Genomic DNA, 11,119 nt, shown 5'->3' with positions numbered 1-11,119 from the left:
CCTTCCATGGAGATAGATGTCTCTGCAAATGTCTCCTGCAGGTACCATGCCCTTATTCTCCCACACACGCGATGCCAGACGAACTGGTCACTGGTGATAGGGAAAGCACTCTTTCGATTAGGCTTCTTTCTTGCCTTTTGGCTGCAACCTGAATGTCAACTGGATCCACTTGAATAAATGTCATATTTTGGTGTAGCGGGGAAGTGCGCAGACTCTTATCTGGGAGAACCCGGTTTGATTCCCCCCCCTCCTCCACTTGCACCTGCTGGAATGGCCTTGGGTCAGCCACAGCTCTCGTAGGAGTTGTCCCTTGAAAGGGCAGCTGCTGTGAGAGCTCTCTCAGCCTCACCTACCTCACAGGGTGTCTGTTGTGTGTGGGGGGGGAGGTAGATTGTGGACCGCTCTGAGACTCAAAGTGTAGGGCGGGATATAAATCCAGTATTTTCTTCATCTTCACCGATTTCGCACTAGGGCTTTGTTCCAGATGGAGAGCCCTTTTGCTCCCAGTGCTTCTCTTCGTTTTCACACAAGCAGCCATGGGGTTACGAGTTGGCGCACCACTCTCCCGCGGCATGCAGAAACTGCTTGTAAGAGGATCTTGCTTGAAGCGGGAAAGGAAAGGTCCCCTGTGCAAGCGCCAGTCGTTTCCGACTCTGGGGTGATGTTGCTTTCACAACGTTTTCACGGCAGACTTTTTACAGGGTGGTTTGCCATTGCCTTCCCCAGTCATCTACGCTTCCCCCCAGCAAGCTGGGGACTCCTTTGACCGACCTTGGAAGGATGGAAGGCTGAGTCAACCTCGAGCTGGCTACCTGAAATCCCAGCTTCCGCCAGGGATCGAACTCAGGTTGTGAGCAGAGCTTAGGACTGCAGTACTACATTTTTACCACTCTGCACCACAGGAAAGCGGCGCACCAGCAGCAGCTTGTGCAAAACCAGAGACAAGCGCTGGGAGCAAAAGGGCTCTCCACCCGGAACAAGCCTAGTGAGAAATTGGTCTCAGTTTACCCTTTTTTGTATAATGTAGTGGGTTCAATGCAATGAGGAGACGTGGCTGCAGTGATCATAGCTCTCTTTATTCAGTACAGTATAGTAACGGCTAAAGTCTCAGACTGGTGAACTGGGTCAACACGGCCAACGATATACACTTCAAGGTTCCCACGCTAGGACGCCATTGGATCATTCAAACCAGCAGGGGCCCATGATTGGAGCAGAGCAGCAGGCATTTGGACCCTAGTGCCCAGTGTTCCAATCCGGAGTCCCCTACAGGCTCCAATATTTATTTATTTATTATTTATATTTCGATTTATATCCCGCCCTTCCCACCGAAGTGGCTCAGGGCGGCTTACAACATATAAAAACTAACATAAGTTTAGCTTTAAAACATCAATTAGCAACAGTTTTAAAACAGTAAGTTAATAAAACATAAACATAAAACCAGCAGTCTGTCAAAATGCACCCTACCACCATCCAAACTTCACAGTGTCGGTTAGTTGTAAGCCAGCCGGAAGAGGACTGTCTTGCAGGCCCTGCGGAACTGCCCAAGGTCCCGCAGGGCCCTCACCTCTTTCGGCAGCTGGTTCCACCAGTAAGGCGCCGTTACCGAGAAGGCCCTGTCCCTGGTTGATTTCAAACGGGCCCCCTTTGGCCCGGGGATTACAAGCAGGTTTTGAGAACCCGATCTCAGTACTCTCTGGGAACATGTGGGGAGAGACGGTCGCTAAGGTAGGCAGGTCCTAGGCCATATAGGGCTTTAAAGTAATGACCAGCACCTTGTACCGGACTCGGTATATTATTGGCAGCCAGTGCAGATCCCAATGAACCAGGCAGGAACACTATTAATAATACACAACATTAGTCCACATACACAAGATTTTGCAATATACTTCTTGGGAGATATATTTTCTGCACTCAGTATCACACGTCTACGACTGGGCAAAACTTTGCTATATTAACCAAAGATCCAAACTGAAGGAGCAGTACCATTCCTAGATGTGTAGAACAAGGAACTCTAGCTAATTTTTTTTTTATCACCCCTGTCCTAATTCTTTCTTCGCTGCTACTGAGGATATAGGTGGCCGTGTCCCCCGCTGCATCTAATTGCCCCAGTTCCTTGAATCAGAATACACCGTTATCCCAGAACTTCATCAGTCACTCGTTCGCAAAATGACATTAGGTTCCCACAAAGGTAATATCGAGTAAAAGGGTTACAAAACCAAACCAATCGAGAGACTTCAGGTAACAGTGAAGACTGTTGATTAGTCACCAAACCAAGCTTTCATTTCCTGTTCTTTCTAATCAAGCAGCATGAGGGAGTGGAATTTCTGGTTCAAACGTACGTCAGAGTCCAGACCCAGAACCACAATCAAGGGGGTAATGTAAGGGATTTACCTTCTAAACAGGGAAAGTAGGACAGCGGGGATAGTCCTTATAAAAAGCCATGAAGTTAGGACAGAGACTATCACTCAATACACCACTCCATCCTTCTTATCAACAAACGCGCACAAAGAAGACATCGACATGAAATTCTTCACAACCGGCGCTAAACCGGTGAGTACAACCCTGGGTTCGAAGCCTGATTTATTATCTGAGTGTCTCAGATGCCTTTTCAAAATCTATTTTTTTGTTGCTAGTAGGAAACTGTGAAAAACAATAACGTCGTTAAGGAGAAGGGCTTGGATCCTACGCAGCTTGCAGCGAGTTATGCTGTAGAAATAGCAGCTTTTCTGCTTCCCTCTCCCTCCTCTGTTGTGGTCTTTGACTCCCAAAATTGTGTCCCCATTGGGTCCACTGGGGACCGAAGTGGGGGCTGGCATGAGAGGGGGGAAAGGGAAAAAACTAGGGTTGCCAATCCCCAGGTAGGAGCAGGGGATTCCCTGGTCTGGAGGCCCCAACCCGCTTCAGGGTCATCAAAAAACAGGGGGAGGGAAATGTCTGCTGGGCACTCCATTATTTCCTATGAATCTGATTCCCATGGGGTATAATGGAAAATTGATCTATGGGTATCTGGGGCTCTGGAGGGGCTGTTTATTGAGATAGAGGCACCAAATTTTCAGCATAGCGTCCAGTGCCTTTCCTCAAAACACCGTCCACGTTTCAAAAGGATTGGACCAGGGCGTCCAATTCTATGAGCCACTAAAGAAGGTGCCCCTATCCTTCATTATTTCAATGGAAGGAAGGCATTTAAAAAGGTGTGCGGTCTCATTCAATGCGATGGCCAGAATTCCCTTTGGAGTTCAATTATGCTTGTCACACCCTTGCTCCTTGCTCCACCCCCATTGTCTCCTAGCTCCACCCCCAAAGTCTCCTGACTCCACCCCCATTGTCTCCTAGCTCCACCCCCAACGTCTCCTGGCTCCACCCCATTGTTTCCTAGCTCCATCCCCAAAGTCCCCAGAAATTTCTTGAATTGGACTTGGAAACCCTAGGAAAAACCACCCTCTCTCCCCTCTGTGAGTGGAAATATGGCAAACAGAAAATAATAGCATGAAAAGAAAAGAAGGCTGGGATTCATTAAGAATAATTAATTAATCAAAAATAATGTGGGAAACCAGCTATAATAGGGCCAAAATATGGCATTTTTCAGTTGTCTTCTGATTCTTGATTCACTCTAATAACTTTGCAATGCTTCTTTGGGCAAAAAGTATTATGTATTTTTGGCCACTGTGTGACACAGAATGTTGGACTGGATGGGCCATTGGCCTGATCCAACATGGCTTCTCTTATGTTCTTCTGTTTGGGGCAGTGATGCTCTGTATTCTTGGTGCTTGGGGCGGGGCCACAGTGGGAGGGCTTAGGATGGCACCTGGGTTTTTTTGGCCACTGGGTGACACAGAGTGTTGGACTACATGGGCCTGATCCAACATGCTTCTCTTATTTTCTTATGTACATTCCTAATGCAAACTGGTTCTTCTTTCTAGAGGTATCAGCTTTTATACATACATACATATATGTAGAGGATATATGTTACTCAGGTATAACTGGTACAAAAATGGTACAATATCTCCCTTGGTAGGAGATATTGTAGGTAGGTTAGATTCGGAATACTGTAATCGATTATTGGCTGATGAAAATCGGTATACTACAGAATCCGTGGCAAAATTTTGGGTAGCTTGTTACAGCATCAGGAAAAGTCAGTTAATTCTGTAATAATAACTTGGGTTATGGTTTTATCTTCTCCCTCCTGTTTAATTGGATTTTTATACAATAATTATTATTATTATTTATTTATATCCCGCCCTCCCCGCCAAAGCAGGCTCAGTTTTTATGCATATAGTTTTTATGCAATTGAGATCCTTGAGACCCATGTATATATATATTTTTAACTTTGTACTTCAAATGCTCCCAGTATTTTATATTCCTGTAAATGGCTTGATGCCGCAATAAATCTTGACTATTTGCTTTAGGATATAATTTAAAAAAAAAAATCGATGCCATACATTAAAGTTAAAATAACAAACACATCAGAGGGAGATGTATCATACTTTCTATCCCACAATTCTGCAATAGAGACTGTCTGGTGAGTTATTAGAGTGCTAGACTAGGAGAGGAGACCTGAGCCGATACCACCCCCACTACTGGGAAGCTCATTGGCTGACTCTGGGCCAATCAGCCTCACCAGGTGACTCTGGACCAATCAGTTTCTCTGGGCCAGAGCCTACCTCAAAGGGTTGTTGTGAAGAAATAACGGAGAGGAGCCTTGTATATCATCCCGAGTTTCTCAGAAGAAGGGTGGGATAGAAATGTAGTAGACAGATAAAGTGAAAAGTGTATTTTTATAATATGGGACAAAGCAGGCAGGTTTTCCTACTTGCTTCTTAACAAAAGAAGCACTTCCTTTCCTATGGTTGGAGCAGTTAAGAGGAGTAAAAAAAAATAGATTAAGAGCTCTGGTAGATGCGTGCTTCAGATTGTGACCGCAGTGTTTCGTTTTCTTATTTTTATGTTTTTGTTTTGTTTCGTTTTAAAAAGGTCTCTGGCCTACATTAATTTCATGCTGATATGCTTTCCAGAAGGGAAAAATAAAACCAAAATTGCTAAAATAAATGTATGTGCAACCAGGGCATTTTTTTTTTGAGCAGGAACTCACAGGAACACAGTTCCGGCTGGCTTTCATCGGGGGGTGTGGCCTAATATGTAAATGAGTCCTCAATGAAGCAGATATGCCCCCTACCCCCAGTTTAACAACATAGCCAAGGTGAATGCAGAGAACAGAAAGAGATGTTGACACAACACCAAGGAGCTTATTTTTTGTGGTTGTTAGCCGCCCTGAGTCCATTCGCAGAGAGGGCGGGGATATAAGTTTAAGGTAAATAAAAATAAAAAATTGAACAAATAAGGAGGTGTTCTGTTTCTTTCCCTTGCAGTTCAGACCGCTGCTCGTCTTGTTGATCTTTGTGTCATTGCTGAAGAGTTTTGCGCTTGGGAAAGCTCTGGTTTCCAATACCACCAGAAGAGCAGGAGGCTGCTTGGACCGGTTGAACTGGAATTCCCTCTAAGTGTGAAGGTCAATCTGAGCATCATCAACAAAAACCAGGATGACGGACTAGTGTCTGATGTCAGCAAACGTTCAACCTCTCCATGGGACTACAGGTACTATTCGGATTCTCTCTTCAGTCCTTTTAATGATCTGTGGGGCTCCCACCAGAGGTCGTTTCGTAGAAAAACAGGTGGGAGAGCTTATTAGCATAACTCATTCGCATACGCTGCCCCCCACCACCACCAGCCAAAGCAACTCGACGCAGGAAAGGAGAGCCCCAGGAGAGTGAGGCCTGCTTCGGCTGGCTAAAGAGCCCGAGCAGGCCGCTCTCATCTGGGGCTCTCCTTGGCTGGCCGGTTCCAGTCAAAAGGCCAGCAAGCCACCCACCGCCCAAAATCATATAAGAAGTGGAGAAAGGTGATGTGGGCTTCTCCAGGGGTTCATGAGGGCTGCTGGGGGCGTGGCAAAGCCCCTGGTGGCTGGCTGGCTGCCCGCTCTCCTCATCCAGGGATTGTTATGCAGATGCACCTACTATTCAATGGACAAGGTAGGTAGGTGGGGAGGAGGAGGGGGAACCCTCAGAAAGGTTCAGGAGCTGTGCTCCTGAGAGCTCCTGCTGAATTCAAGGCCTGACTCTCACCAACAATTTTCCTGGTGCCCACTGCCCACCAAGTAGTGTTGCCAATCCCCAGCTGGGGGCAGGGGATTCCCAGGTTTGGAGGCCCTCCCCCGCTTCAGGGTCATCAGAAAGCTGGGGCGGGGGGGAATATCTGCTGGCTACTCCATTATTCCCTATAGAGATCGATTCCCATAGGGTATAATGGAGAATCGATCTTTGAATATCTGGGGCTCCATGGGGGCTGGGGTTTTTTTGAGATAGAGGCACCAACATTTCAGCATAGCATCCAGTGCCTCTCCCCAAAACACTTCCCAAGTTTCAAAACGATTGGACCAGGGGTCCAATTCTATGTGTCCCAAACAAGGTGCCCCTATCCCCCATTGTTTCCTATGGAAGGAAGGCATTACAAAAGAGCACAGTCCCTTTCAATGTGATGGCCAGAACGGCTTTTGGAGTTCAATCGTGCTTGTCCCACCCTTGATCCTGGCTCCACCCCTCAAAGTCTCCTGGATCCACTCAAAAAGTCTCCAGATGTTTCTTGAGTCGGACTTGACAACCCAGCCCCCAAATGTTCTTAGAAAATGGGCAAAGCTCAACTACCGAAGGTTCAATGGGCTAAGCAGATCTTTAAGAACATCGCTTTGGCATCGGATTGCTGCCACAGCACAAGGAACTTCACTATGTGACTGACAGGAAGCTGTGGCAGCCATTTTGAGGCTAGCTTTGCCTCCTGTGGCAGCCATTTTGTGAATGTGCCCACTCAGGCTTGCCAGGCTCCAAGCGGGGCCTGCAGATCTCTCGTTTTTACAACTGATTTCCAGCTGGAAGAAAATGGCTGCTTTGAAGAGTAGGCTCTACGGCATTATACCATGCTGAGGCCCCACCCCTTCCCAAACCTATACATATTGTTGTAATGCTTATGACATATTGTTGTAATGCTTAATGTTTTTAATGTTTTAAATGTTTTGAATGTTTTAAATGTTTTTATATTTAAATGCCAATTTAATTATGTTTGACTATCTGTTGTGAGCCGCCCTGAGCCACCTTCGTGGGAAGGGCGGGATATAAATCATAAATAAATTAATTAAATAAATAAACCCTGCACTCTCCTAGCTCCAGTATGCCCGCTAAAGCTGAGTTAGTGTTGAGTCCCTAGCTCACCGTTTTTTAGCCTCCGGCTCACACCTTTTTGTCTTAGCGCAGGAAAAAATGGCCCCAAGAGCAAACCAATTAATGCTCACGACTTTAATGCCAGTAGTTCACAAAGTAGGATTTTTGCTCACGTGGCTCCATAGGTTAGAGCAGGGGTGGCCAGCGGTAGCTCTCGGATGTTTATTTTTGCCTACAACTCCCATCAGCCCCAGCCAGTATGGCCAATGGCTGGGGCTGATGGAGTTGTAGGCAAAAAAAAACATCTGGAGAGCTACCGTTGGCCACCCCTGGCTTAGAGGGAAAATAGGCTCCACCCCAAGTCTGCAGGTATTTTCCAGCACAGACCTGACAACCTTAACTATGCTATATCAGAATTCTAATCCCTGTAACCACTCCTGAGAGGAGCATACACCATCTGGGGTGGAATTCTAGCTGGAGCTCCTTTGCATATTAGGTAGGGTTGCCAATTCCCAGGTGGGGACAGAGGACCCCCCCCAGTTTGGAGGCCCTCCCCCCACTTCAGGGCCATCAGAAAGAAGGGGGAGGGAAGAGAATGGCTGCTGGAAACTATTATTCCTTATGGAGACATTCCCATAGAAAATAATGGAGAATTGATTCACGGGTATCTGGGGGTGCTGTTTTTTGAGGTAGATGTACCAAGTTTCAGGATAGCACCCAGTGCCACTCCCCAAAATACCCTCCAAGTTTCAATAAGATTGGACCAGGGGGTTCAAATCTATGAGGCCCAAAAGAAGGTGCCCCTATCCTTCGTTATTTCCTGTGGAAGGCATTTCAAAGGTGTGTGGTCCCTTAAATGAGATGGCCAGAACCTCCTTTGGAGTTCAGTGATGCTTGTCACACCCTTGCTCCTGGCTCCACCCCCGAAGTCCCCAGATATTTCTTGGATTGGACTTGGCAATGCTAATATTAGGCCACACACCTCCCTGATGTAGCCAATCCTCCAAGAGCTTACAGGGCTCTTCTTACAGGGCCTACTGTAAGCTCTAGGAGGAGTGGCTACATCAGAGGGGTGTGGCCTAATAGGCAAAGAAGTCCTGCTACAAAAAAGGAAAGAAAAGGAATGCAAGCACCAGTCGTTTCCGACTCTGGGGTGACGTTGCTTTCACAACGTTTTCACAGCAGACTTTTTATGGGGTGGTTTGCCATTGCTTTCCCCAGTCTTTTACACTTTCCCCCAGCAAGCTTAGGACTCATTTTACCGACCTCGGAAGGATTGAAGGCTGAGTCAACCTTGGGCCGGCTACCTGAACCCAGCTTCCGCTGGATCGAACTCAGGTCGCGAGCACAGAGTTCAGACCGCAGTACTGCGGTACTGCTGCTTTACCACCTTGTACAAAAACGCAGCTGTGTATACCACTTAGTTCTCTTCCCTTGTGCCCTCCTCAGGGTCTATGGTTAGGAAAAGTGTTCGTGTTCTACTCATCTCACGACCTTTCTCCTTCCTGCCCGCAGCGTTAATGAAGATCCCAACAGGTTTCCCGCCAGGATCTCCGAGGCCACCTGCCGCCGTCCTTTCTGTGTGGATTCCAGGGGAAAGGAGAATTACAGCATGAACTCCGTCCCCATTCGACAGGAGATCTTGGTGCTCCGACGTCGGTTCAGGGGCTGTGAGCAAACCTATCAGCTGGAGAAACAGTGGGTTACCGTCGGCTGCACGTGCGCCAGGGCACTGTCCAACACTTCCGCATGAAGGGACTGAGAGAACTGAATGGGGACGGGGGTGCTTGGAAACGCCACAAGATGCACTGTCTTCGTGCCTACAGAGCGCGCTCGTTTGGGAACAGCTGTCTCCATCGCGGGAGGAACCTCCTCCCATTCTCTAGAACCTTCTCTTGTTCTGTGACACGCCCCCTCAGCCATTTTGTTGCAGTGCCCACAATATTATTATTCCCTCTATTCTTAATTATTTGAATTATTAATATTTATTCAATAAAGAAAGTATTTTTCTCACATCCAAGTCGTTTGTCTTTCCTCTCTTGAGCGTTTGACAATAGCTACAGAGTACATTAGTTGGAAGCCCCAAATGCTATATACCAGGGGTGGCCAAACTGTGGTTTGGAAGCCACATGTGCCTCTTTCACACATATTATGTGGCTCTTGAAGCTTCCACTGCTCTGTCAGCTGGCTTGGAGAAGGCATTTGTCTCTTTAAATCACTCCTCCAAGCTACGCCAGCCAGTGGCTTGTGGAATGCATTTATAAGTTACAGTTGCTTTCTTTCCCCCTCCCTCCCCCCCTCCCCCATCTATTTTCCTTCCTTGCTTCCAACATCTGACATTCTTGTCTTGCAACTCTCAAACATCTGATGCTCATGTCTTGTGGCTCTCAGACATCTGATGTTTATTCCACGTGGCTCTTATGTTAAGGAAGTTTGGCCATCCCTACTATATACACTTGATCTGAGCCAAAACGTGAAGAACAAAAGGCAAGTCGGGATTAGCAAAATCAAGGTAGATTTCTACTAACAAAAGGGACTTCCTGATTTCCTCCATATCACTTAAGGTCTCCAGGTGGGGCTGGGGATCTCCCACAATTATTAATGATCTCCAGACCACAGATGATCCTGAAGCGGGGGGGGAGGGCCACCAAACAGTTCTGGTCGCCGCACCTCAAAAAGGATATTCTAGCATTGGAGAAAGTGCAGAAAAGGGCAACTAGAATGATTAAAGGGCTGGAGCACTTTCCCTATGAAGAAAGGTTGAAACGCTTGGGGCTCTTTAGCTTGGAGAAATGTCGACTGCGGGGTGACATGATAGAGGTTTACAAGGTTTACATGGGATGGAGAAAGTAGAGAAAGAGGTACTTTTCTCCCTTTCTCACAATACAAGAACTCATGGGCATTCGATGAAATTGCTGAGCAGACAGGTTAAAACGGATAAAAAGAAGTACTTCTTCACCCAGAATGTGGTTAACATGTGGAATTCACTGCCACAGGAGTTGGTGGCGGCCACAAGCATGGCCACCTTCAAGAGGGGTTTAGATAAAAATATGGAGCAGAGGTCCATCAGTGGCTATTAGCCACAGTGTGTGTGTGTACACTCTGTGTCACACAGTGCCAAAAAATTTATACAGAGTGTTGGACTGGATGGGCCATTGGCCTGATCCAACATGGCTTCTCTTATGTTCTTAAACTGGAGGATCCCCTGCCCCCACCTGGGGATTGGCAACTGGAGTCAGAGAGGGTCCACCTCTCCCTTTTTCAACAGCAGGAAAGCTGGTTCGATCAGGGGTGCCAAATGCATTCGTTATGAGGGCTGGATCTGACATAAATGAGACTTTGTTGGGCCGGGCCATTGTGTCATAAATTGTAGTGCCAGGTAGCGGAGATATAAACTTTATAAACACAAGTAAAGATTTTTTTTAAATATGCTTAAAACATTATCACTCGTTAGGTCTTAAAGGAGCTTTCTTTGTATTTCTCCCATGGGATCTGGGGAACTGGGCAAAGGGAGCTCTGGCTCTTTCCTTCCTTCCCCAGGGGACTAGTAGGGGGAGGAGCCTCAGCCAATAGAAGGAAGAGAGGCTTGGTTCAGTAGCTCTGCTGTGCAATTGAGAGAGCCTGGCAAAGCAAGCTCTGCCTCTCCTCCTCTGCCTCTCCTCCCTTCCTCCCCAAGTGAGGAGTTTCAGCCAATGGAGAAAATAGAGGTTTTGCTCTGTGGCTCCTGTGTAATTGAGGAAGCCTCGCAAAGCAAGCTGTGATGCAGAAGGAAACAAGGGAGAGGGAGAAGGAAGCAGACAAGAACCAGACAAGGGGCCTGATAGGAGCTGTCTGGGGGCCTGATTTGGCCCCCAGGTCGCATGTTTGACACCCTTGCTCTAAATCATTGCTAAAAGAGCGGTCCTGGAATA

General features: G+C 47.1%; 1 protein-coding gene across 1 annotated transcript; it reads left to right on the top strand.

The window, feature by feature from the left end:
* The first annotated feature begins 6 nt into the window (after positions 1-6).
* On the top strand, positions 7-8,961 carry LOC132585502 (interleukin-17F-like). Its single transcript, XM_060257449.1, has 4 exons — positions 7-41; positions 2,123-2,188; positions 5,500-5,592; positions 8,724-8,961. The coding sequence occupies exons 1-4, from the start codon at positions 7-9 to the stop codon at positions 8,959-8,961; spliced, it is 432 nt and encodes a 143-aa protein (XP_060113432.1).
* The last annotated feature ends 2,158 nt before the right edge of the window (positions 8,962-11,119 follow it).

The sequence above is a fragment of the Heteronotia binoei genome, chromosome 1 (genome assembly GCF_032191835.1).
Source record: "Heteronotia binoei isolate CCM8104 ecotype False Entrance Well chromosome 1, APGP_CSIRO_Hbin_v1, whole genome shotgun sequence".
NCBI lineage: Eukaryota > Metazoa > Chordata > Lepidosauria > Squamata > Gekkonidae > Heteronotia > Heteronotia binoei.
Note: the sequence above shows the minus strand (reverse complement) of the source record. Positions and strands in the feature narration are given on the sequence as shown.

Coding starts and splice junctions, on each gene's coding strand:
- LOC132585502 (XM_060257449.1), top strand. CDS start 7: ATGGAGATAGATGTCTCTGCAAATGTCTCCTGCAG. Junction 42..2,122: donor TCTGCAAATGTCTCCTGCAG/GTACCATGCCCT, acceptor TCCTTGAATCAG/AATACACCGTTATCCCAGAA. Junction 2,189..5,499: donor GACATTAGGTTCCCACAAAG/GTAATATCGAGT, acceptor ATTCCCTCTAAG/TGTGAAGGTCAATCTGAGCA.